The 27252-nt window shown below is 39.2% G+C and overlaps 1 protein-coding gene across 3 annotated transcripts in view; it reads right to left on the bottom strand.

Annotated features, from left to right (window-relative positions):
* LOC143674264 (BEN domain-containing protein 5) overlaps window positions 1–27252 on the bottom strand; it is a 1810590-nt gene that overhangs the window by 67112 nt on the left and 1716226 nt on the right. For all 3 annotated transcript variants that reach the window (XM_077149723.1, XM_077149722.1, XM_077149726.1), the window contains exon 10: window positions 1343–1495. In XM_077149723.1, the coding sequence (XP_077005838.1) occupies window positions 1343–1495 (153 nt within the window). The remainder of the gene's footprint in view (window positions 1–1342; window positions 1496–27252) is intronic.

Raw genomic sequence — 27252 nt, 5'->3', positions numbered from 1 at the left:
TCAGTTCTGAAATTGGAGTGGCTTCAAAAAGCCAGGACGGCCATCCTACGGCGATTCCTAATAGAACAAGGATGGCTGTTTTTTGTCCCATGGAGCTGCAAATGAGGAAGCCACCTGCTTCAATCCTTGTACTAAATGTTGGGCGACCTTGCATAAGACAACTTCTCTGGGCTATTGGTGCCTCTTGGGTATAAAGAGGGGACTGAGCTGAATGATCTCCAGTTCCTTTCCTGGTCTGGCATTCGAAGATTCTGAGATTTGAAGTGTATCTTACCATGCAGAGAATTCATCATCTCCACTAATGTCCAGCCCTGAGGCAATGGGGAGAAGAGTTTTTAGCTCATCAACTTCAAAAGTTGCTAAGACCTTTGTGGGCCTCTCTCCCTCTGGCCACATGGAAATAAGAGGCCTCAGAGATTTAGTATCAAAGCAAAGGAAAATGTGCAGAAACCCTCTTCTCTGTCCCCATACCACATGCTGATTCCCTTTCTTCACTCCCTTCCTATTTGCAATATTGTTTTTGTTTCGCTTTGTTTTGTTTTATTGGTAAATACATTCTTTTTTAAAAGAATTTTTATAACTTTTTATTGCACAATATATCGTATACACAAAGCAAAGAGATAAAAAAAAACAATAGTTCCCAAAGGACCCTTCAGCAAGTAGTTACAGGAGAGATCCCAGAGTCTGTCATGGGCAATACTGTTTTTTTCATACACATTATTCCCACTCTCATCCCATCGCCTCTCCAGCCTTCCTCAGCATGTAGGGTGGGGAGTAACAGCAAAAGTCTGTGGAGTTTTTTGGGTCTTTACTGCTTGTAAAGTACTTTCATATTTATTATTGCATTTTGTCCTTCCAGGAAGCTATGATGTGACAGGACAAAAAAATAATCACCCCCAAATAACTGACAAAGAAACTGAGGCTGAGTAAGCATCATGGAGGAAAAGAATGGTGGGTGTATGATCCCTTTCAGGAGACATGCTAAGCTCATTTTTAAAGAACTGACAGCAGACCCTGAGGCAGGGTCTGACATGTGGTAGGTGCTCAGTGAGTTTCTTTCCCTTGTTAATGCTGGAGTCAGATCAACTAAACAAATGCCAGTTCATCAGACAGATCAAATGCTACCTTTCCAAAGATTCTCCTAAAATGGTTATGAGCTGCTTGAGGGCATGGCCATAGCTTTCCACCTCTATCTTTATCACTCGTTCAGAACCTGGTACAGAGCACATGGTCTGTAAATTTTAAAGGAAACTAAACTGAGTGAGGAGAAAGAGAGGGAGAGGGGAAAGGGGTGGGGTGGGGTGGCTGGAGAGCTGGGGCTGGCCAAGCACTCCAGACTTACATAAGAGAAGTCCTCAGCATTCTGGCAGAGGAGCTTGGGGAAAATGGCCTGCCTTTGGAACCGTTCCTCATCCTCAAAGATGTTGCCGTACATGAAGCCATTCATCATGGTAGAGTGGGCGTGGATGTCAATATAAAACTCCAGGCTTGTTTTCTGTTGAGAGAAAGGACAGCACAAATGAGAAGTCGGGGACTGCGAAGCTTGCCTTAAAGGGATCAGAGACCACACACACACACACACACACACACACACACACACACACACACACATTTCCAGAAGTGGCCCTGGCTGTCTGCAGATTTAGCAGTCATTTGCAATGTGACTGAAGAGATTGAGACTGGTGAGGATCAATTTATCTTCACTTCAACACTATTTGTCCTCAGTGTCTCAAAGCGCTGCCATTAGCATCCCTCTTTCGATGGGATCTCGCATCTGAAGAGGTGAGGCTTTTGTTGGGTTAAGTCATGATGTCACCTACTCAGAACAGTTAATACATTAATGACTAAAGACATTTGCAGAACTCATTTCTATGATTAATGAAAAATCCCTTCCAGGTAACATAATTGTATTTCCATTGGTGCTGCCTGTGGTTTTGCCCCAGACTCCCATTTCTTGTTGGGAAGCCTGGGATAATCATCCCCCACATTAAGCCTTAGCTTCCTTATCTGAAGATGGGTATAATATCAACCTCAGAGAATATACTGGGGAGCAATTACAGTAATAACAATTACTATCTTATCCTGCCTATCTCATGCATGCCAGGCAATATTCTTGGAGTTTTATAGATGACATTTTGGTAAACTCTTATTTAGCCTCCTTCCATAATTTCTCTGCCTACTTACTCCCCTGCAATATATAATATTATATTTGTGGGAAAAAACCCAAAAACCTTTGTAATCTGTAAAGATAACACTGACTAGTCCGACGATCCTCTCTACCTATGCATCTTTAAGACACTTCCTAGCTTGATACGAAATTATTTGTTAGCCTTTCCATCTATGAACTCCCTGAAGGTAGAGGGGTTGTCTATAAAGACCTCAGTAATGGCATGTGAAAGATACACGTGACTATATGCAGATTGATGAAACAAATGATCCCAGAGAAATGACTCCAGACACTGTAATGGAATTGGGGAGATTTTTCAGGCCATTAGATCTCAAATCCTACTATGTTCCTCAAATCATATTTTTCAAATATATCAGCCTAATTTATACTTATGAATCCTTTCTTTGGGTAACAGATGTTCCAAATAGGGAAGGAACTTGCCCCAGCTCATAGGTTAACTGGAACTAGAATCTAGGTCTCCTGACCCCCAGCATAATTAACTTATCTTCATCAATGGCCAAACACTAGAAACAGCCAATGCAAACCCTGGTAGACTTTGCATCCCCTTTCTAGCACAGTCCTGGGAAAGAAGTAAACCCAAGCTTACAAGGATTTCTCCCTCCTCGGGACACTTTCAAACAAAGTTAAAACTAAATGAAAACTGTGTCACTTCTAGAATGTAGGCCCGATGATTGTCATTTCATTTGCCTCAGAGTTGGAGTGAAAAATTATGTCTTGCCGAGCTCCCAGTTCTCTGGGTAGCATAAGCTGTCTTTTGAGAGATACAAGATGCACTGCTCTGTGTGATATTAAACTCATCATTTTCAGCTTTGGAGGTGGAATACACAATGATTCAACAGGAGCCCTATAAAAGTCATCTTTGCAATTTTATTTTCTCCAATTGTCTGTCTTTTCCTTTGAGCTTTTGATGAGCTGCAGTGGAAAGAAGGAGGTAGAGGGATGATTTAAGAAATGTGTAAGGAAAAACTGCAATTTATATCTCTGTTGTTGGAGCAAGAGAAGGTCTTGAAAAACAGCTTCTCTGACCTTTTTGGGATCAGCTCTGAGTGAGGAAGTTGCTTGCTTAAAGTTGGTCAGCAAATTATTGAAGGAGCCAGAATTAGGATCTAGCTCTTCTGATAACCATTCTGGTTGTTTTCCACTGCTGTGTCCTGAAACCTGGCACCTAATGTGATTTCATTTTTAATAACTAGTAGGTGAATTAGATTGATTTGGTCCACATGGTTCAAAAGTCAAATGGTTGGGAAGAATTTATAGTGGAAATTCTCCCTCCCGCTCCTGTCCTCCAGTCACCTAGTTTTGCTCCCAGAGGCAACTGATGTTACTAGGTTGTCATGTGTCATTTCAGAAATGATTTGATTTATGCCTATAAAAGTAAATATTCCTCCCCAGTTCCTTCTATCCTTTTACAAATGGTATCATACTAAACATGCTATTCAGATCTGCTTACTTCTCTTAATGTACTTGGAGATGGTTTTTTTTCTTAATACATAAGAGTTACTTCATTCTTTTATGCAGCTATATATAAACTATTTAACCAGTTATTTATTGGCAGACATTTATTTCTAATCTTTTCCTGTTTCAAACAATGTCTAAGGGATTGACTCTGTATATACATCATTTCACACATATATAATTATATGAAGGATCAATTCCCAGCAGTGGAATTTCTGGGCCCTATATTCATTTGCAATTTTGATAAATATTGATAACCTGACCTCTTTTCAAGAACTAATGTACACTCCCAGCAATGCATTATAGTGTCTCTTTCTCAATTACCTTAATAACATAGGTATATTAGAACTTGATTTGGTAAATGCCAATTCGATGGTGAAAAATATCTAAGATTACTTTTAATCTGAATTTCTTATTATAGTTATCTTTTATTATAGGATTGAGCATCTTTTCATAAATTTAACAACTATTTGCATTTTCTTTCCATGAATTGTCTGTTCATATTCTTTGCCCATTTTTAAATGGACAAAATTGGGTTGTTGGGCTTTATTTTTCACTGACTCATAAAAACTACATATTAGAGAAATTTGCCTTATATGTAATATAAAACTTTTTGCTCAGTTTGCACTTGTCTTTTGATATTCTTTTTTTTTTTTTAAAGGAAGGGTTTTTTTTTGTTGCTGTTGTTTTTGTTTTTTGGTATATGCACGCTCCGGGAATCGAAGCCAGGTCTCCCGCAGATCAGATGAGAATTCTACCACCAAACTACGTTTGCACCGCCCTTCATATATTTTACTCTTTTTTTTGCATGGGCAGGCACCGGGAATCAAACCTGGTCTCCAGCATGGCAGGCGAGAACTCTGCCTGCTGAGCCAACGTGGCCCACCCGATATACTTTAATTAGTACTTTTCCATGTAGAAATTTTTTAATGTTCTTTTTTACATGGTCAGATTTATCAATCTTTTGTGGTTTCTGGGTCTAATTCTTTATTGTTTATCCTATTATTTTTATTGCTTTATTTTTTTACACTTAAATGTTTTCTGGAAATTTCAGCTTACCTGAATGTATGATGTGTAATAAGGATTAAACTTTATTTTTCATTTTTAGAAAACAACCAGTCATCCCAGAACCAATTATTGTATTTTCCATCTTTTTCCCACTGACTTGAAAAGCCAGCTTAACCAGAGAAATGTTTTGTGTTTGGGTTTATTTTTGGACTTTCTATTCTATTCCAGTTATTTGTCTATTCCTGTGTTAGTATCATATAGTTTTATTTAAGTTTATAATATATTTTAATATTTGGAGGGCTCATATCACCTCACTATTTTTGTTTCTCAGTATATTATTGGATTTTCTTGTATATTTTTCTATAGGATCTTTATAATTAACTTGTTTAATTTTATCCATCTCAGTCATGTTAAATTGACAGATTAACCTAGGAGGAATTGAAGATGAACTGTCCCATCCAAGAAAGTTTTGCTTTTTCATTTATTCAAATTTTTTTTTGCAAGAACTTTAAAAAGTTATACACAGACAGACACACACACACACACACACACACATACACACACACATCCCTGAACATTTCTTGTTTACTCTGTTTTAGTTGCTGTTGTAAATGTGATCCTTTCTTCCATTATATTCTCTAATTGGTAGTTATTTCTAAATACAAAGGCTTTGGTTTTAACATATTAAGGTTGTAACTGGATACTTCATTAATTCCATTATTATTATATTATTATTGCTATTATTTGTTATTTGATTTTCTTGGATTTTCATTTATTTAATTATTCAACAAGTATTTACTGAGGTACATACTATTTGTCAGACACTATTCTAGGCACTGGGGTTTGTTCCAGGGATTATTCTGGGTACTAGGGATATGGCGATATGGCAGTGGATAAAATAGTGGGAGAGAAAAAAAAATAAACAAATTAATAAATACATAAGATGTTAGGAGGTTTTAATTCCATGGAGACAAAGTATGATAAGGAAATAGTAAGCAATATGGGTGCTGCAAAAGCAGAGACCTGAATGAAGTAAGAGAGTTAGACTTGAGAATATCAGATGCAAGAGCATTCCAGGTAGAAAGAGAAGTAAATGTAAAAGTGTGTGCACAAAACATGTGCTTGGCATGTTTGAGGAAAAGCAAGGTGGTAAGTGATGCCCTGGGGGAGAGGACTGAATAATGAGGGGAATAATGAGGGGATTTTCAGGTATGAAATCTTAACTCCTATAAATAACAATTTTATCTCATACTTTCCAGCTTTTATACTTCTAATTTCTTTTTCATATCTAATTGCATTCTAAGGAGTGGAAATAGAGTAGAAAAAGATCTAGGAAATTTACTTGGATGGGATCTGAGGCCTTATTCTTTTTATTTTATTTTATTATTTTTTTTAACATGGGCAGGCACCAGGAATCGAACCCAGGTCCTCGGGCATGGCAGGCAAGCACTCTTACCTGCTGAGCCACCGTGGCCTGCCCTCTTTTTATTTTCTTCATTGCACATATTCAGCCCTTTTCTGGGAATAGCAAAGACCAGAAACACTAATTCCAATGATATCCTGATTATGCTTTGTGCCTAAACTGACTTTATGGGCTTATTTTGGCCCAGTTAGAAGGATGCATGAAAGGCTGTGGCCAGGGACCAGGGGCTCTAGTTCTGGTTCCAAAGTAAGCTAGAAATAATCATGGACAAGTAGCATCCTTTCTCTGCATCTGATTTTCCTCATCCATAAAAATGGATGAGATAGAGGAGTTAGAAGAGATAAAGAAGTTATAACTTCCTCAAACTTTTTTAAAATTTCTTTTCCTCCTCAGTTAAAATAAATTCCGCATTCCTCTCCACGTAGTTTCATGCTTGGGTCTTGACATCAGTAGCTGTAATCCAGCTGGTAAATCTGAGCTCCTTGAAGATAGGGATCTTGTCTGATTCACACCCCCATCTCCTTATTCAGTCTACTATAATAGCTTCTTAACTTGTTTCCTGGCCGCTTCAGAGTGATCTTTTTAAATGCAAGCTAATCCACGTCACTTCCCAAGTTAAAACTGTTCTATGGTTCTCTATTGTTCACAGGATAGAGTCTAAGCCCCTTAAAATGTTTTGAAAGGACCTGAATGATCTGGTCCCTGCCCTCTGCCTTGTCTTAATTCTTGCCACTTGTGAGCTGATCCTCTACATTTTAGCCGCATGGAGCCACCTCTAACCAGTGTGCTTGAGGCTTTTGTTTCCACATTTATGTCCTTTATCTCCTCTGCCTGTAATGCCCTTTCTCTGGTTCTTTACCTGGCTCACCCAAAACTGCCCTTAAAATTTAAGGCAGAAATGGAATAGATGTTCACCAATCCCATTTCCTATTGGGGGCCATGGAGACGTTTTCCAGCTTCCCTTGCCAATCAGTTTGGGTCACATGGGGCATAGACAGTTCTGGTAACTGCCACTTCGAGGCCCAGTCTGCACAATCACCCACATTCTTGCTCTTTACCTTCTACATGGGAGCTTCTTCCACCCAATAAAATGATGGCGTAAGGAGGAAGAAGCTTATGTCCCTGAGTCAACACTAGGAGTAAAATAGCCCAGAAAGTAGCCTGACCTGCATCAGACTGTGATATGAGAGAGAAATAAATCCTTACTGTATTAACCTACTGAAATTTAGAGATTGCCTGTTATATATTGCCTTTTAGTTATATAGCATCTAACTGTATTCATCCTTGGACTTGTACAAAATCCCAGTTCAGAAAACTTTCTTTTATCCCTCAGGGTGAGTTAACAGCTTCCTGTGTGCTTTCAGAATTCAAGATATATATCTCTCCCATGGCACTTAATATCTGCCATAATTATCCTTTGTTTATTTCCCTCTCCTATTAGAATGTGAGCCCCTTGAGGGCAGGGACCATCTATTGCTGATTTTTCTCAATCCATAGGACCAGAATAAGGTCTAATATAAAGTAGGTTGTCATTCAAGATTGATGAGAGGATGAATAAAAAAATGAATTAATGGAAGGATGAATGAATTAAATGAATGAATAAATGCAACTTAAGTTTTTCCAGCATTCAAGTGTAGTAATTATTTTGTGGCCAGGCCAGGTCAGAGCAAAAGATGTATCACTAATTTAGGGCCCTTAATTACAACTTCGGAATGAGAACAGAAGGAGGAAAAAGTATCTCTGCTCTTTCCAAACTTAAGAACCTTAATTAAAACCGAGTGATGAAGGGCTATCCCCTTGCTAGCAGCCAATAGCTCATCCTGAAATCAGGGGCCTAAAGAGTAAATTAAAATCAGTGCCAATAAAATTAAAACTACCTTGGGGCATATTTGCAACATAATTTAGTGTGGAGTTTGCTACCTCCTAGACACCAGAGAGGAAATGGGTTTTCTATCTACATTCTGAGTTGCTTCCTTGCTTCATCACACTTGGCACAGGACAAAACCTGATCTCGGTGCTGTAATGTGGTGCTGAATTCTTCACATTTGGGCAGCACTTCAGAGTTACTGGGTATTCAACCCAGTGAGTCAGGAAGGGCAGAGGTGTTTATCTCAGGTTTTGAGATAAGGAAGAAATTGTAGCTTAGGTAGGGATGGTGATGAACTGAGAAGGGTGAGCTTTATTATTAATCCTTATTTTACAGAGTTGGGGACTGAAGCTCAGAGTTTAAATAACCTACCCAGGGTTACACAGCAAGGAGCACGCGGCAGAGCTGGGACTCAAATGTAAGCCTCTGGTTACAAAGCCCAGACCCTGCACCCTGCTGCTGTGTTCTCAAGGAGCTGACAGCCAAGCAAGGCAATTACCCTGATCACAGTAAGGCAAGCCTCATGCAGGTTCCTTCATCTCTGAACTGAGGGATTTTGAGATTGATCCTATCAAGGATTAGCCGCTCAAAAAAGGCGTTTGATGGCAAGTGTGTGTGGGAGGAGCAAAGAGCTCCCAGACAACTACCTGCTGATATTTGCCCCAGGAAACTCTTATCTCTTTCACCAGTTCCCCCATGGGTCTCAGGTAAGAAAGCCCGAAATCTATCCTTTCTGTTATCAAGTAAAATATCTCCCTGTCTGCTTCTTAAAAAGTGAAAGTTGCTCTTTCTGGAAGTCAGGGCATCTGTCCTAAAACAATGAGAAGTTAGAAAAATTAACGACTATTTCTTTAAAAACAACCAAGAAAACAAATGAACAAAACAAGATAAAGTTTCTTTATCATGTATGATATAGATTTTGTAGTTAAAGCTTTTTCTTCTCAGGCATGTCCTGAATGAGACTGGACAGAAGAAATTCCTGCCACAAAAACAGGAGATAATAAATAAGCAGGACAAAGAAAGGGACAACCACGTAAGAAACCCAGGCTACTGGAAGAGACCGTGGCTTAACAAGAGGTTTTAGGACTGACTGCAGAGCCCTCAAAGTTGAGAGAGTAGGTAGAGGAAGAAGCATAGACAACTCTGAAACAGCCAAGAAATAGGAGAAAAACAAGGAGACTGTCATTTCATGAAAACTAAGAGGGAAAAAAAAGGTTTTAGGTAGGAAGGAGTGGCCTATGAACCCCTTGAGTAGTAAGACCATGACTGGTTCACCTCTTTATCCAGAGGGTATATTACAGGGCACTGCACAGGGTAATCACTCATGGCACATTTTCTGAGTGACTAACTGAATGGATGAGCCAGGTATATTGCACTCAGAGAAAGGGGCAGTGAAATGTGTGGTGATAGGAAGCCTCAGGGCCTAGATTTCATCCAGAGAAACCACGGAGGAAGGATGATGATAACAATACATCACTAAACGTGCACCTGACACTCATTAATCCTCCCACAACCCTCTCAAATAGAAACATCATTTACAAATGAGGATGCTCAAGAACAGAGAGGTTAAGTAACTTGCAAGGAAAGCCCAAGATCCTTGCTGGTAAATGGCACATCCTAGCTGGTAACTGGCAGAGTTCAAGCACTGTCAGAAGCTGTTTATATTTATTGAGAATATCCTATGTATCAGGCCTTGTGCTACATCCTTCATATGTATAGCCTTAGTATTTTTATTATCATCCAATGAGATGGCAAAAAGAGGTCACATAGCTTGCAAGTGGTAGAGCTGAGCTTCAAATCCAAGTCTTTCTGACCAAGGCTAATCTCTTTTCTTTAAGCTGTTCAGAAAGTTCCAGCCCCTGCATCTGTGTGATCTCTGGGTTCAGTGGGATACATTTCAGGGCAAAGGAAATGGTGAGCGCAATGTTTAGGGTTGAGGAAAATGCATCAGTGGACGAGTTCATAATATATACTTCCAGGGCACAGGAAGAACTCCTGGCCTCTGCTTCCTGATCCCCACATTCATGACTGGTAACTTCAATGATGACTGTAACAATGATGAAGATGATGATAGATGAAGGGTAGTCAAGGGGGTAGCATGGCCTTGGGGTCTGGTTAATTTGATTTCAACTTTGGGACAAGTCACTTTCCCTTTCTGGACCTAGTTCCCTCACCTGATAATTGGGCCATTACGTTAAATGAAATAACTGTCCTGTGCCTAGTAAAATGTTTGACAGCTGAGAAAACTGGATATCCATATGTAAAAGAATGAAATTTGACCCTACTTCACACCATATACAAAAATTGAATTGAAATGAATCAACAACCTGAATACGAGCTAAAACCATAAAACTCTTAGAAGAAAACTTAGAGGAAAATCTTCAGGACCTTGTTTTTGGTGATGGATTCTTAGCTATGTTTTAGATATGATGCACAAGAGCAATATAGATAAATTGAATTTCATCAAAATTAAAAACTTGTGCATCAAAGGACATTATCAAGAATGTGAAAAGGCAACCTACAGAATGGAGAAATATTTGAAAACCATGTATCTGATAAGTGTTTAATATCCAGAATATATACAGAACTCAGACAACTCCAAAACAAAGAGATAACAACCCAACTGAAAAATGTGCAAAGGACTGGAATAGATATTTTGCCAAATAAAATATAATCCAATGATACAAAAAATGGTCACTAAGCACATGAAAAGATGCTAACATCATAATCATTAGGGAATCATAAATCAAAAGCACAATGAGAAACCACTTCATACACACACAAAGATGCTGTTATTTAAAAAATGAAATATAGCAGGTATTAACTAAGATGGAGAAATTTGAGCCCCTATGCATTGCTGGTAGGAATGTAAAATGGTATAGTCACTGTAAGAATCCAGGGCCCAGGATTCCCACAATATTGAGAGCATTCCCCTTCATACTGAGAGTAGGTCATTTCAGATAGATGCCTACATGACAGGGACAGACATTAAAGGTCATCAAACCTCCTCAAGGGAAAGAATGTACAAATGGTATCATAAACAAGGCATTGAAACTCCCCTTTCTTGATCACTGTTGATAACAAATCCCTGTGTCATGGAACCCTGCTGAAACTCTGTTCTCACACTGTTGTCCTAAACCCTTATCATACTGTATGAAATTTCCTTATCCTAAACCTTTATAAGTCCCTGCACTTTCCCCTACTCCCTTTGCAGAGCATTAGCCTCCATTTTGCACAGCCAGCTGCCACTGTGGAAGATTTTCTCCTGTTTGTAAGTCCTAATTAAAATTCAGGTCTAACTCCATGCCTGATATGCTCTTTGGTCAGAGCTGGGCTGGAAGAGCCACTGTGGAAAATAGGCTGCAATTCCTCAAGAAGTTCAATATGGAATTACTATGTGACTTGTAATTCCACTCCTAGGCATATACCCAAAAGAAATGAAAGTAAGGATTCTTGTACACCAAGGTACACAATAGCCAAAAGATGAAAACCATACAAGTGTCTATCAACATAAAATGGATAAACAAAATGTGATATATCTGTACAATAGAATGCTATTTAGCCATAAAAAGAGATGAAATTTGGATACATAGTACTACATAAATGAACCTTGAAAACAATATGTTGAGTGAAATAAGTTAGACAAAAAAGAACAAATAGGGTGGGCCATGGTGGCTCAGCAGGCAGAGTTCTCGCCTGCCATGCTGGAGACCCAGGTTGGATTCCTCATGCCTGCCCAAGTAAAGAAAAAAAACCATATTGTATGCTTCTACTTATATGAAATATCTAGAAAAGGCAAAATCATAGAAACAGAAAGTAGATCAGAGGTTACCAGGGGAGGGCAATAGGGAGTTACTGCTTAATAGGTACAGAGTTTCTCTTTTGAGTGATGAAAAAATACTGCAAACTAATGGATGGAGGTGATGGTAGCACAACATTGTAAATGTAATTCCTGCCACTGAATTGTTCACTTGAAAATTGTTAAAATGGCAAATTTAAAGACCCATATGGCAGCTTATACATTCTTAATACATTCTCTTCAATCACACAGTGATATTCTGTGCAGGTGCTGTGCTTAGATGCAGACCTCATGGAGCACATAACCTTGCAGGGAAGATAGACATTTTGCAAGTAATTGCATGTGAAAGGAGGGATGTGAAGTAGAGAAGCAGGTGCTATGGATGTACTGAGTTGAGAGGGGCTTGGGGACCCTGCTTATATAAATGCCTTCCTTGACCAATAGGTAATCTGTTGACAATAATCATTACCTTGAACATTTTTATAGAGCTTTATAAACAATTTTCACACTAATTAGCTCGATTCTCTCACCCATCTACTCAAGTAGATAGATCATGATGTAAGTTTTTCAGAGAAGCTTGGAGACTGGCTTACCAAGATCTTAAAAGTTAGTTACTGAGCTAGAATTCCAATTTACATCTGGCCTTCTTCAAAGCCTCTGCTGGATCCTCACCTCTAGGGGTCATCCATGTGCTCACTCCTGCATTGAAGGTGGACAGAAACATAAACGGAAAAGCCATATCTTCTTTCAGAAAACCCAACTCTGAGTTGGTAGGAAATACAAAGTAATTGAGGAGTTTTGAACTTGTAAGGAAAGGACCAAGATAGGCCTTAAGCTTGTGAGAGCTGAAAGTCAGTTTAATTTTTTATTAGAGAAATTGTAGTTCCCATATACTGCCCCCTGCATCACTGACACTGCATTAGTATGATACATTTGTCACAAATGATGAAAGAATATTATTATAATTGTACAAATAAATATAGTCCATGGCTTTACAATGGGGCTCACTAGCTATGTTGTACAGTCCTATGCTTTTTAAAAAAAATTTATTCTAGTACCATATATACATAAATACATAAAATTCCCCCTTTAACTACATCCAAATACATAATTCGGTGCTGTTGATAATATTTACAATGTTTGTGATATCATCACCACCATCCATTACTAAAATTTTTCTATTATCCTAAATAAAGACTCTGTACTATTCAAGCATTAACTTGTCCTCCCCCATTCATTTCTAATTTTAGTTATTTGCATCCTTTCTCATTTTTTCTTTGTCAGTCCAGCTAAAAGTTTGTCAATTTTATTGATCTTTTCAAAGAATCAATTTTTGGTTTTATTGATTCTCTCTATTGTTTTTATATTCTATTTTATTTATCTCCACTCTAATCTTTGTTTTTTCCTTCCTTCCATTTGCTTTGGCTTTAGCTTGCATCTCTATTTTCTAGGTTCTCCAGTCAAGAGTTTAAGTCTCTGATTTGAGACCTTTTTGCTTTTTTAACCTAAACATTTAGAGCTATAAATTTTCCTCTCAATACTGCCTTTGCTGCACCCCATACATTTTGGTGTGTTGTATTTTCATTTTCATTCATCTGAAGATATTTCCTCATTTTCCTTGCAATTTCTTCTTTGAACCATTGGTTGATTAAGAGTATATTTTAAATTTCCACATATTTGTGAGTTTTCCTTTTCTTTTATTGTTATTGACTTTTAGCTTCACTTTATTGTAATGAGAGAAGAATTTTGAATTTATTGAGACTTGTTTTGTGACCTTACATATGGTCTGTCCTGGAGAATGATTTATGTGCACTAGAGAACTATGCTTATTCTGCAACTTTTCAGTGAAGCGTTTTGTATATGTCTTTTAAATCTAGTTGGTTTATAGAGGTTATTTTAATTTGATAATTAAAAGTTAATGTTGCTTTACTATAATCAAGGCTCATGAAACTAGGGCATTGGTTACCTGGGAAGGCCTAACCCATATTAAGAGTGCAACAAATTTTTATGGGCTGAATCACTGGGGACACCTGCAGTATGTCGTTAGCTGACACAGAGAGGCAACAAGAATATATATAACCAATGAGGTGGGCTCAAGGTTGTCCCTCTGTAACTGTTAGTTTCTTTCTTTCCAGGCAATTCATCTTGGCTCTCTCACTAACCTGCTCTGTGTGCTTATAGAGTCCCTGTCTCTCTCTGGGCTTTAATATTTCCATTTAGAGAATGGATTTGGTTTCTTCTCAGAACCCTTTCAACCATTAATGGCCTGAAAAGATTCTTAAACTCTTCAACCATCCTTTTTCTGCTTTGCTTTTTTTTTTCTGTTACTGATGTTTGTTGTTTTTGTTTTTTTCCCTCCTTCAGTTTTAATTGAGGACTGATTCTGCATGCCTTCCCCACCTTATCTCCTTTAAGACATGATGCAGGGTCCTTTTCTTTGCTATAGCTGTGTAGGGAAAGCTTACTGCAAGATAGCAGTTTATCCATTTCCCCCTGCTACTGCAGTCCTCCCACTTGGCAGAACACATATCACTGCTTTTCAAAAAAGTGTTAAAGGTGCCAGCATATCATGCTGAAATTATGTACTTTATCCTAGAGAAAAAATAAGATAGTTCCTAGTGCATTATTTAGTGTAGGTGGCTGGAAAATAGAAGGATGAGAACAAGGTACAGGCAGGTATCCACTATCTGTTCCTTTATTCTTTCTTCCCCTCTCCTCTATCCCTCTCAACTTCTCTATCTTTTCTTGTCCCTTCTCTCTTCATTGCTCTGTCCTCCTGTTCCCACTTTCCTACTTCTCTCTTTTCACAGTATGGTGATGGAAGACAGACAAGGAAACAAGTATATATATATGTCTATCAGGTGGTATTTCCAATGTATGTGAAGACTGGGTGAAGGTACAACTCAAGGAACCATCATTTTATTGGGTGACTTTATATGATGTCTCTGTGGAAAGAAAGACTTTATAGAGGTCTTTGTGGAAGGAAAGAGGGGTTGACTGTTGAATAATGTTTTGAAAGATGAGTTGGTGTTCCCTGAGTGGATGATAATGAAGGGCACCCCCAATGGAAAGAAGGATATTCTAATCAGAGGAAGCTGTTTGAGCAAAAGCCAAGACCAAAAACCACTTGGTACATTTAATTAGCAAGAAGGTGTTTGGCATGATTGGAGTGAAGGGCATTAGGGAATGGGGGGTGAAAAAAGGTGATGCAGAGGCTGCCATGGACTCATTCATTGAAGGCCTCATTAGCTATTAAGGAGACAGGGCTTTTCCTTGTAAAGTAGAAAATAGAGAATCATGGAAATCTTCTATGGATGTGTAACGTGATTACATTCGCATTTTAAAAAGACTGTTCTGGAGACTGTGATGAAGAAGAATTAGAGAAGCTGTAAAAATAAAAGGCATTTGAAATATTTAGGACATTTTTGCTGTTGTTCAAGTGAGAACTAACTGAAACATAAGAGTTTTAATTAAAGCAGGAGCAGGAAGGAAGAGAAGAAGGGTACAGATGTGAGACCTATTTTAAAGGGAGATTGACAGTGCTCAATAAGAACATGAAAGCTAAGGGAAATCAAGTGTAGATTGGCTCCCAAGTTTTTTGGCTTGGGTGGCCGGGTATATGGTGAGGCATTCATTGAGATTAGGGAGTATCATGACTTTATAAGTTTGAGTTTGGTATTTGCCTCTGTGGTACTTGTTCCCAGTAAGAGTAACATGCTACCAGATGTTCCATAGTCTTAGGTTATGACATTTTGATTCCAAGAAGTTGATTTTTCCTAAATATGTCTATTTGAGTTAAAGGAATATTTTTCCTCATTTAATCATGTGTTTACTATAAAAATAGAACTTTTATTAAAATGGTCAAGCAAAGCATTGCCCAAGCATTTTTGGATAGGTTATAAATTCAGAACAAGAGTTAAAACACACGCACACACACACACACACACACACACACAATCAATCACTTGGGTAACCTACTAGAATGAAAATGGAATAAGGGCAGGTTTTTTTCTCAAGCTACTACTTTGCTACAGGCTTTCACTCCTTCCGAAAAGACTTGATTTGGGGGATACTGCATCATTCAGCCAAGAAGCAGCAAGGGGTGAGGGAGCAGCTGTAAGAATTGAGCAAGGGTAGGACAAAGAGCTGTGGGTAGCAAACTAGGCTTTAGCTCTTGGTTTAAAGATTTGTCCCGGAATAATGTATGCAGACTTCTTTGTCCACATCAACATAAAAACCCTTATCAAAGTCAGATAGAATGAGATTGTGGTTTCTCTGACTCTTTGAGTCATCTGGAGCTGTTCTCTCCCATTCCCACTCCTTCGACAATTGAAATATTATCAATAGCCTGCACATCTCACAACATGTTCACAGTCATTATCTTATTCTCACCAGACCTGCTTTACAGAATATACTACTAAACTTCACAGAGCTAGAAAGTGGTAAAGCCAAGGATAAAACCTGTATCTTCTATTCATGTAAAAGGTCTTTCCATTATATCATTCTGCATTGATCCACTAATCTTTGGGCTGGTTTTAGGGGACCCAGACATGGAAAATATTTTCTGTATATGAATATCAATAACTTGCCTCTATCTTGAACCTCATTTCCTATACTCTGTTAATTGGCACTCTATGCATTCACCATGCCACATTGACAGCTTACAAACAGTGTCATCCTCTTTTGTGCTCCCAAAGCTTTGCTCATGTTATTTCCTCAGCCAAGAATGCCTTACCCTACCTAGCCATCCTCCAGGGCCCAAGACAAGCATCTTTTCTTCTGTAAAGGCTCTTCCCTAACTCATCTGGGTACCATTTATCATGCCCACCTTGACCAACACTGCCACTCAATCCCCCATTTTTATTATACTCTTCTCACAATTTCACTATTATTGCTTTGAGTGTCTTTCCTCCACTGCATCACAAATGCCTCAAGTCCTGAACTCACACTGCATTCATATTTGTCTCTCCAATATGGTACCCAGTACATAGTGTATGCTGAGAAAATACCTATTGAATGAATGAATGGATGAGTTAATGATGGATAAGAAAAGATCCTTAAGCAAAGACAATCTCCATCTTTGCTCTATGAGAAACACTATTGTGAAATAAGGAGAGAGAAAGACAGGGGATGTAATGGGTGAAACATTCCTCCCTATTATGTATGAATTCTTTCCTTCTTTTTTCTCCTTGTTCTTGGAACAAAAATAAAGAGTACATCATAAGCAAAGCTGTATTTTCTGTTTATTGCCACCAGGTTAATAACAGTAATGGTGCGAGAAGAAAATGAGGTGTTATGTAAAACCCTGCATTGCAGATTTTGCTGCTGATGTAAAGAACTCAATAAAGTGTAACACTTTAATCATGGAGATAAAAATCACAGAGCAGCTTCCCAGAGCCTTAAGACAAAATAGTTGTGGGGAAATGAGAAATGAGAGAAGAATATTATCAGTTGTGTTTAGGCTTTTCTTTTTTTCCTCCTTCTCTAACAAATGGAATAAGCTTTTTCTATTTATTTCTAAGACATCTTGTATGAATTTCTATATTCTCTGGAGGAGATGCTCAGACTTCCTGGGGGGAAGATTTGCCCATTCTTTGTAAAAATTGATTTGTTTAGGTAGAATTGAATTCCGCTGCCTTTTAGGTGACTTGGTGACATTCAAAAAAACAGGGGCAGTCTCTACAAATGTAAGAAGGACTGGGATGGAGGAAAGAAGCTTGATAGTAAATTTCTGTTTTTTACAATAGTCTTGTGATTCAGGAAAAAGTTCACAGCAGGCAAAAGATCATATCAGAAGATGGGGATTTTTGCGCCAACTCTGCTTGTGGCCTTGGAAAAATCATCTCCTTGCCTTTGGGCTTCAGTTTTACCATCTTTCAAATAGATGATCAATTAGATGATCTCTGAAAGTCTTCCCAACTCTGACACTTAAGAGTCTGTGCAGCTTCAGACAAAGAGGCCAGTGGCTTGGCTTGAGCATAGTCAGGGTTATCTAAGGAAACAAAACTGACAGGAGATATGTATACATATACATAATGTATAATACAATATATTATAAATATTATGAGATTTATTATAGGAATTGACTTATGTGACTGTGGGGATGGGCAAGTCCCAATTCTGCAGGATAGGCCACTGGTTTAGAATTCCATTGAAGGTTTTTGATAAATTCTCCAGGAGAAACTGGCTGGCTGAAGCCCAAATGGAAATTCTTCCTTCAATGTATCCCTTCTCTGTCCTTTTCAGTCCAGCCTGGCAGTTCTCCTCATACAAATTTTGCAAAAACTTGTCAGTTTTGCGTGTGGCTCCCAGTAGTCCAAACATTCAGACAACAGAACTTTCCACAGATCTTTCCTGCATAACTGCATTTCCAGTCCTGACTTCCAGTGAGATGGCCAGCTGGTTCCATGTTCAGTTAAACCCTCACTTGGAGTCTTGTTCTCCAGCAACTTGCTTTCCAAGAGCTCAGGTTAGTCCCTGATAGACCCACTTCTGCCCCTTGACTCACCATCTGGATAGGCTCAGAATTTTCCAAAACAGTTTCTGGTTTCTTTGTGCTTAAGAATTCAGTTTTTAACTTATCCCCTTCTTCTCACATTTTACTAAAAACTGTAAGGAGAAACCAGGCTGCACTTTCTACACTTAGCTCAGAAATCTTCTCAATTAAATATCCACATTCGTTGCTTTCAAATTCTGCCTTCCATTTGACATCAGAACTCAATTTTGCCAAGTTCTCCATCACTTTAAAACACAGGGAACCTTTCCTCAAATTTCCAATAACACATTCACCATTTCCTTTCAAGGCCTAATTGGAAGTGCCCTTAGCATCCTTATGTCTACCCACAGTCTCTTCAAAGCAATCTAGACTTTTTCTATCAAGCACCTCACAATTTTTCCAGAATCTACCCATTACCTAACTTGAAAGCCATTTCCAAATTTTTTGATGTTGGCAATAGCAACACCCTACGCTTTGGGTACCAGAATCTGTTTTAGCTTTCTTGGTTGCTCAAACAAATACTTTCCAATGGGTTGATTTAAACAATGGAAATTTATTAGCTCATGGTTTTGAGGCTAATAGAAGTCCAAATCAAGATGCCATTGTAGTATTTTGAAGCTGTGTTTGACCCAGAAAAGATCATGTTTTAATCCTCTGCTTTGGGTATAAACTTATTGAAGGTGAGATCTTTTGATTCAGTTGAGGCCTGCCCCACAGTAGGTCTTATTTCTCTTACTGGAGCCCTTTATAAAAGGATAAAAGATAGAAAAAAGACAGAGAAGGTAAGAGATGAAATTCAGAGAAGCATACAGAAGCTAAGAGAAACAGAAGCTAAAAGAGAGAAATACACAGAAGTTCAGAGAGGAAGCCATTGAAGCCAGAAGCTGGGAGCAACAAAACCTTGGAGAGAAGGACCAGCAGACATCCCTGTGTGCCTTGCTAGCTGACAGAGGAGCCCAAGTTCACCAATACCCAGTTTTTAAAATCCAGGCATTGTTCTGTTGATGTCTTGATTTGGATATTTTCACAGCCCATTGTAAAAACACAACCTGTTTCTGGTATATTGAATTTCATCAACTTTAGTAAACCAAAACGATCATCAAGGCAATGCTTTCTCCCCAAAGACTGTGGCGTTCCAGGGCTGGCTGATGGCAACCCATGGTCTTTAGCTCCTTTGTCACATGGCAGTGCACATGGCAGCCTCTTCTGGCCTCTCTCTTCTCCTTCAAGTTCTGTTGATTTCAGCTTCTGCCTGGAGCTCTGTGGCTTTTTCCATCTCTCTCTGTCTGAATTTCATTCTTCTTATAAAGGAGTCCAGCAATAGGATTAAGACCCATCCTGAATGAGCTGAGCCATTCGTCTTAACTGAAGTAATCTCATCAAAAGGTGCTACATACAATGGGTTCATACTCACAGGGATGAATGAAGTTTAAGAACATGTTTTTTGGGGGTTACATAGTTTCAAGCTGCATAGCTTGTGTGACATTGGCTGTTGTAGGTCTGGACTATTGCCCTGGCCTCCCCTCTCTATTTCTATTTGAAACACACCCCAAACCCATTCTCCATCTTCTAGCCAGAGTTATCTATTTATAACAAGTGATCTATTTATAACTCTCTTTTAGCTTTTGTGATGTTGGCAATAGCAACACCCTACCCTGTGGGTACCAGAATCAGATTCTTTGCGTACCGGAATCTGAAAGGAAATGATGAATATGTTACTGGAAATTTGAAGAAAGGTGATCTGTGTTTTAAAGTGAAAGAAAACTTGGCAAAATTGAGTTCTGATGTCAAATGGAAGGCTCCGGAGCCAGACTAGGGAAAGTGACAGTGTAAAGGCAATTGGGCAGGGGCATGCCTAAAGACATCATGAAAAAAAACAAGGAAGTCAATGTACCTAGAGTAGAGTAAGCAAGCAGGAGAGTCTCCTTTGGAGAGGACCAAAGGAGTTCAGGGAGGTAATGGGTAGGTCAGATCAGGTAGATCGTCAAGCCATCGTAAGGGATTCAGCTTTTAATGTAAGCTAAATAGGGAGCATTGCAGGGTTTGAAACGGTAGAGTGATATAACACTTTCCATTTTAAGAAAATTACTCTGGAGTTTGTCTTGAAAATAAATAGGGAGGCAAGAGTGGAAGAAGACTATGGCAGTCATCCAGCCAGAGATGATGTCCTGTTGAACCAGGGTGGTAGCAGTACAGCTATTGAGAAGTGGTCAAATTCTGCAGAAATTTTAAAGTTAAGTGTGCCAGTTTGAAAGTGTTGTGTACCCCGGAAAAGCCACGTTCTTTAATCTTCATTCAGTATTGTTAAATGGGAGCTTTTTGATTAAACTGTTTCGATGGAGATTTAACCCACTCACTTGGGGGTGGGATATTTTGATTAAGTGGTTTCCATGAAGACGTGTCTCCACCCATTCAAGGTGGGTCACTTACAGGAGACCTTTAAGAGGGAAACATTTTGGAAAAACCTTTAGAGTTGACATATACAGAGACGTTTGGAGATACAGAAAGAAAATGCCCCTGGGGCAGCCATTTGAAATGAGAAGCCAGGAGAGAAAACTAGGACAGGTCACCATGTACCTTCTCAGTTGACAAAGAAACCCTGAGTATCATTGGCCCCTTCTTGAGTAAAGGTATCTTCTTCTGGGTGCCTTAGTTCGTACATTTTTATGGCCTTAGAACTGTAAACTTGTGACTTAGTAAATTCCCTTTATAAAAGCCAAATCATTTCTGGTCTATTGCATTTCCATCAGCATTAGCAAACCAAAACACAGAGCTGACAGGATTTCCTGATAGACTGACTATGGTGATTGAGAAAAAGAGAGGCATCAAGGATGATTTCATGGTTTTGTCCTGAGAAACTAGAAGGAAGCTGTCATTGACTAACATTGGGTGGTCTCAGAATGGAGAAGTGTAGGGAAGAGGATTAGGAGTTCAGTTTTGGACAAAATGAATTGGTAGTGTACCTTAGACATCTTAGTGGTGCTGCAAGAATGCTGTAGATTTATTAAGTATGGAGTACAGGACAAAGGTCTGAGCTAGAGATGTGACTTTGGGAATGAACAGCTTGTTCATGGTATATAATACTATAATACCAGGTTAGATCACCAAAGGGGTGAATGTAGATAGAGAAGAGGGAGGGCCAAGGCCTGAGTTATTTATTTTGCAATATTATGGGATATTTAAGATTCAGTTCTACCAAAAAAAATACAATATCAATTGTCCATGTACCCTTCATCTAAGTTCTAGATGGATTATCACTTGAAATCACTTTCCCATTTGTAAAAGGGCATGTTGTATGGAGGAATGGGCATGAGCTTCCGAGTAAAAGTTATCTTGATCAAACATAGCTCTGCTACTTTTTAGCTGTGAACTCTGGGCAAGTTAATGTCTTTGAACTGCATCTATAGAAAGAGATAATAATATCTTTCTATGGCTTGACTGTAGGGATAAAAAAACATCATTTATAAAAGTCTAAGGAAGTGCCTGACACTTAGTAGGTATTCAGAAACCAGTAGAAACTAGTTCCTTCTTTTCCATTCACACCCAGCCACACTAAGCTGAGCCCTGTCACCTTACACAGGCATTTAGGACAAATGCTGCTCTCCTTATTCAGACCCATGTCATCGTGTCACTCCCAAGCAGAGAACTGCCAATGGCTTGCCAATGCCCACTGGAAGTACTAAAATGAGCACACGAAAGGATGCTCAGTAAATATTTGAATAATGAAAAGTACCACAGAGAAATTTCAGCCATGAAATGATGTGAGAACATTTTAAAACACATTCTCAATATTACCTTTCAGTCCACCCAAATTCCTACCTCACCTGGCTCTCCCTAAGTTCCACAATTACCATGAAATAGCTGTGTCACTCATTTTACCAGCATGTAAGACCTTCTTTCATATTCAACTACGTCTAGCACCTGAGCTCTAACTGAGGTTAGTGCCTTAGGTCAGTATCCTACAGGGAGTCTTCCTGTTCTAGCCCTTTGACCAATGCTGTCTGTGCCACTTGGAGCTACTGGAACGTAGCTCCAGGACGTTCTGCTTTACTGGGGAGCGTCTAGGATTTCTGATGCTTTTTAAAACCCAACATTCCTCAAAATGTGAATGGAGCCCACATGTGAGGAAAGTGAGAAGGTGAGCAGGTTGTTAGTTCTACTGCCCCCAAATGCTACGCATGGAATGTTTCTTGAAGTGCTGGGAAGGCAGCTGATGCTTGCAGACAGAAAGCATTACTGCAAGGTAGCATGGACATGGTCATGAAAAGAGAATGGGCTTTGGATTTGGAGGAGCTGGGCCAGAAGCCTGAACTGGCTGTGTGATTTTGAAGAAGTCACCCTATTTCTCAGGACTCAGTTTTCCTTATCAGCAACAGGGAGGTGGCAATATCACCATCCTTTCACAGGGCTGACATGGGTTAAAAGGATTAGTGCGTGCCACAGAGCAGGTGTTCTGTAACTTTTTCTCATACCATCATAATTATTTCATGTATACTTAAGAACAAGGGCATATTCTGGGGCAACACTGTCTAATATGGTGGTCACTAGCCACTTGCGACTAAATTTAAATGAATTGTTTTAGTTTGCTATTGTTGCTAGAATGCAGTACATCAGAAATGGGATGGCTTTTATAAAGGGGATTTATTTAGTTACAAATTTACAGTTCTTTGGAGGAAAAGCAGCTGGCTATCTTCTGGCTTTCTCTGTCACACGAAGGTACATGGTGATGTCTGCTGACCTTCCCTCCCGGCTTCTGTGTTCACAGGGCTCTCCCTGGGGTGATTCCTTTCTGCATCTCCAAACATTGGGGTCTGAGCTGGCTCTGGGAGTTGAGCTGAGGTGTGCCAGGCTGCTAAGCTCCACCGAGCTGTGCTGAGCTGTTTCCCTCTCTTCTGACTTTTCCTTTTAAGCCTCACTCATTGTGGAAGGCACTCCCCTTAGCTGACCTCAGATATAATCCGTCACAGGTGAATTTCACATGCTGATCCATTAAGTCCACAGCAACAGAACAACTAGGCACCATCGCCTTGCCAAGTTGACACCTGAACCTAACTACTACATTAATTAAAATTAAATTTAAAAAACTTACTTCCTCACCTGTAGTAGCCCCTATTTCAGGTGCTAAATAGCCACATGTGACTAGTGGCTGCTATAGTAGACAATGCAAACACTTTTATCATCACAGAAGGTTCTATTAAATGATACTATTCTAGTGTCTTAGTAGTTATTAGAGGCCAATTTGAATTTAAAACATATGTCCATATACAACTACATTCCCACAGACACATTTGCTTTTATACAAACATATATGCTCATTCAGACACACAAAACAGGGTATTTAGGTTAGAAATGGTATGCTTCATTTCTAAGGAAAAATAAATCAGAGTCCCAACTTGGAGCCAATTTATTGAGCATACAAAAAAGTCAGGCTCTGTGCTAAATATTGGACATTATATCAGGTAATCTTTATGACAATCCAAATAGGAGGTATTATTATCCTCATTTTGTTGAATGAGTAGTTGAAGTCACAGAGTTTGTAAGTGGCATAACAAGACTTCTTCCCCACTATATGATACTGCTTCTCAGAGTGACTGTCAGAGGTAAGGGGCTTACAGGTAAAAGTTGCCACAAATATTTTACAACCTTTGTTAAAGAAAGGGAAGGTTGGAACCGCCCAAGGACTATTTGGCAGTCCCAGGTTAGTCAATGGGCTGGTAGAATTCAACAAACTCAGCCCCTCAGTGATTTCAACCTAGATTTCTTGGCTTATGGAATATGTTAATGTCAGATCTATATGGAACCAGCTCAAGTCTCAAGGAAAGTTCTAGAAGCCATATGGATGAGAGGGAGTAGGGAGAACCATAAAACTGTAGAGAAGGAGGGGACCTTCTAAATCATCTAGGGCAGTGGTCTTTGCATGGATAATTTTTCTCTCCTATTTTAAAAACACATATTATCAAAATTTCATAGTGATAAGTGGGCTATAGTAGGGAGGAGTTTGCATGTTAGGGTCTGTGTTAGTTTGTAGGTTGCTGGAATGTGGTATACCAGAACTGAAATGGCTTTTAAAAAGAGGAATTTAATATGTTACAAGTTTATAGTTCAAAATCTATAAACATGTCCAAACCATCCAGGAAAAGATACCTTAATTCAAGGAAGGTGATGGGTCTGGAACAGCTCTGTCAGCTGGGAAGTCACGTGCTGGCATCTGCTCATCCCTTGCTCCTGCGCTCCATTGCTTTCAGCCTCTGTTCCTGTGGGGGTTCCTCACTTTGCTTTTCCAGGGCTGGCTTGCATCTCTTGGCTTTCCTTGGCTCTATCCAGATTCTGACTTGCTTAACATCTCATGGCAACAGCTGCTAGGCTCCAAGCATCTCCAACCATCTCTGTTTCTGTTCTCCAAGTGCTGGCATCTGCTCTGAAGTTTCTGTCAGCTCTGTCATTTCTGACTCTCTCCAAATTGTTTCCCCTTTTAGAGAATACCAGTAAATTAATCCAGACCCACCTGGAATGGCTGGAGTCACATCTCCACTGAATCAAAAGGTCATACCCACAATTGGGAGGGTCACATTGCTGTGGGGATAATCTAATCAAATGTTTCCAACCTACAGTGTTTAGCCTTAAAAAAAATGGCTGTTTCCACAAGATTGAATCAGGATTAAAACATGGCTTTTCTGGGGTACAATATACTTTTAAACTAGCACAGGGTCAGTATGACTCTGAGAGTTCAGAGTCAGTGACTTCCTATAAATACAAACATAAGCACAGCTAGAGAGTCAGAAAGAGAGAGATGGATGGATGACAGATAGGTGGATGGGTGGATGGGTGGATGGAGAGCCAGTTGGATATACCAGCAACCAGACAGGCAGTACGTTAGAAATATATAAACAGAGACTCTTATACTAGATTTTTGCATACTTCTGCTATGACATGAGCTTCCACAGGACTAGTATTGCTTCTTATTCATTATAAATTCCATCCCTCACTGTCAGATATATGACTTGGTATCTGGTCCAGAGTAGACACTCAGCAAATGTTTACTTAAAAAATAAAACTTGAGGGAGCAACAGCAAGATAGCAATAATCCTTCACATTTGTATGGTACTTTGTAATATATAAAAAGATTTCACATGCAATATCACAGTTAATCTCTAACCTTTTGAGGTTGGCATTATAATCCTCATTTTATTGCTGAGGGGCCCTTGCCTCGGCGAGGTGAAGAGACTTGCCCAGGGTGATAGAGGGAAAGTGGGGAACCAGATAAATAGGCAGGTCTCATAGAGTAGAGCTTGATAACCAGATAGAGACAGAAAGAAACAAGACAGAGGGGGACTAAGACAGATTAATGATGGATACAAATGGAGATGAATAGATATAGATGCTGAGAAAGCCTCCGATTTCTTCTCATCCAATTCATCCTCTGTACAACAGCTGGAGATAACTTTCCAAAGCACAAATCTGATCATGTCACTTCTCCACTTAATAAACCTGTGTTGCTTCCTTAAAGCCTGAAGGATAATGTTCTACCATGGGAGGCCATTGTGATCTGGTCCCCAACTACCTCTTTGGCCTTATAGACCATTACTTTTTTACAGCATTATTCATTCTACTCATGGGATTCTCTTCAATAATCAAGAAAGTCATGCCATTTTCACTACTTCATATCTATTAAATGATCATCTCTATGCCTGAAACTTTCTTCCCCTTCCTCTGGATGCCTGGCCAACCCCTCCTTGTCCTTTAAGACTACATAGGCTCACTTCCTTTAGGAAGCTTTTCTGACCATCCTCCCACATTGGGTTCATTTTCTGTCCTCCCAGGTCATGTGCCAATAAAGTAGAAAGAAGCCAAACTTTGAAGTAAAAGAGACAATGGATTTAAAACCTGTTCTTCTCAGACATCCACAGTACTACAGCTATACCAGGGGCAAATAACAGGGGGGTGGAGAGGACAAGAGTTAAAGAGAGTTTTGGGTTTTCTATTTGGTGAGGTGTGTTTACGAGTTATTTTTCTCTTGGGAGCAATGAAAATTGCCTAAAATTCAGAGTGTTGATGGACTGTTGACTTTGAACATTATATGTGATGCCCAATGGATGGAGGTGGCTGAAGGATACACTGACCGAGAAGTAGAATGGCAAACTGTGGTGTATACATATGATCGAATATTGTGGTGCTACAGAAAGGAATGAAGTTGTGAGGCATGTGAGGTTGTGAATGAACCTGTGGGACATTGCATGATGTAAAATAAGCCAGAAACAAAAGAGAAAATATTGTATGGATTCATTTAGAAAATACTTATAAGAAAACAGGGGCCTAGTTTGTAAGCTCTTATAGCAGTCATATTCAGTTTGGGGCAGTCGTTATTTCTACATATTGAGAGGCTGTGCTGTGTATGTATAACCTGGTATTTCCCTGGAACTTTGGGTACCTGTGTGACACCTAAGACTCGGAGTAGGAGTTCTGCGGTTCTGAGAGTCAGCATTGCCACATACAACAACTGTTAAAGAAATTGAAAAGAGATCAGGCTTCAATTAGAGATAAGAATGAAGCTGATTAGGTCAGGATTAAGGTAAATCAGAATACAGGGGTAGGAAGACATTGTCTATGTTTTAGAACTTCACCTACTCTAGAAGACCAAAGGAAGGGAGGTTTATTTTGTCCAGAACCTAAATTTTCTGTAGTACATAATCAAATTCAACCTGTACAGACAGATCATTTAAACAACTTAAACACAGGTTGCCCAGAATGGGAATGAGGGCTTGTAATTCTGTATAGCTTAATGCAATGCCCAGATAGATCCCAGAGTATATTGGGCAGATAATTAAAAAGTATTGGCAAAGTCCCCTGAGGGATGGAAAAAATATATGGAACTATTAAACTTTACCACCAGGGAAATCCCTCATACTGTCTCAAACATTAGGGACTCCCAAGTCAATAGGCCAAGCCCTTGAGCTTGAGGCTTGCTTTTGTGAAGCTTACTTATGTAGTGGAGAAGCTTAGCCTACCTATAGTTTTG

This window comes from Tamandua tetradactyla, chromosome 2 (assembly GCF_023851605.1).
Source record: "Tamandua tetradactyla isolate mTamTet1 chromosome 2, mTamTet1.pri, whole genome shotgun sequence".
NCBI lineage: Eukaryota > Metazoa > Chordata > Mammalia > Pilosa > Myrmecophagidae > Tamandua > Tamandua tetradactyla.
Note: the sequence above shows the minus strand (reverse complement) of the source record. Positions and strands in the feature narration are given on the sequence as shown.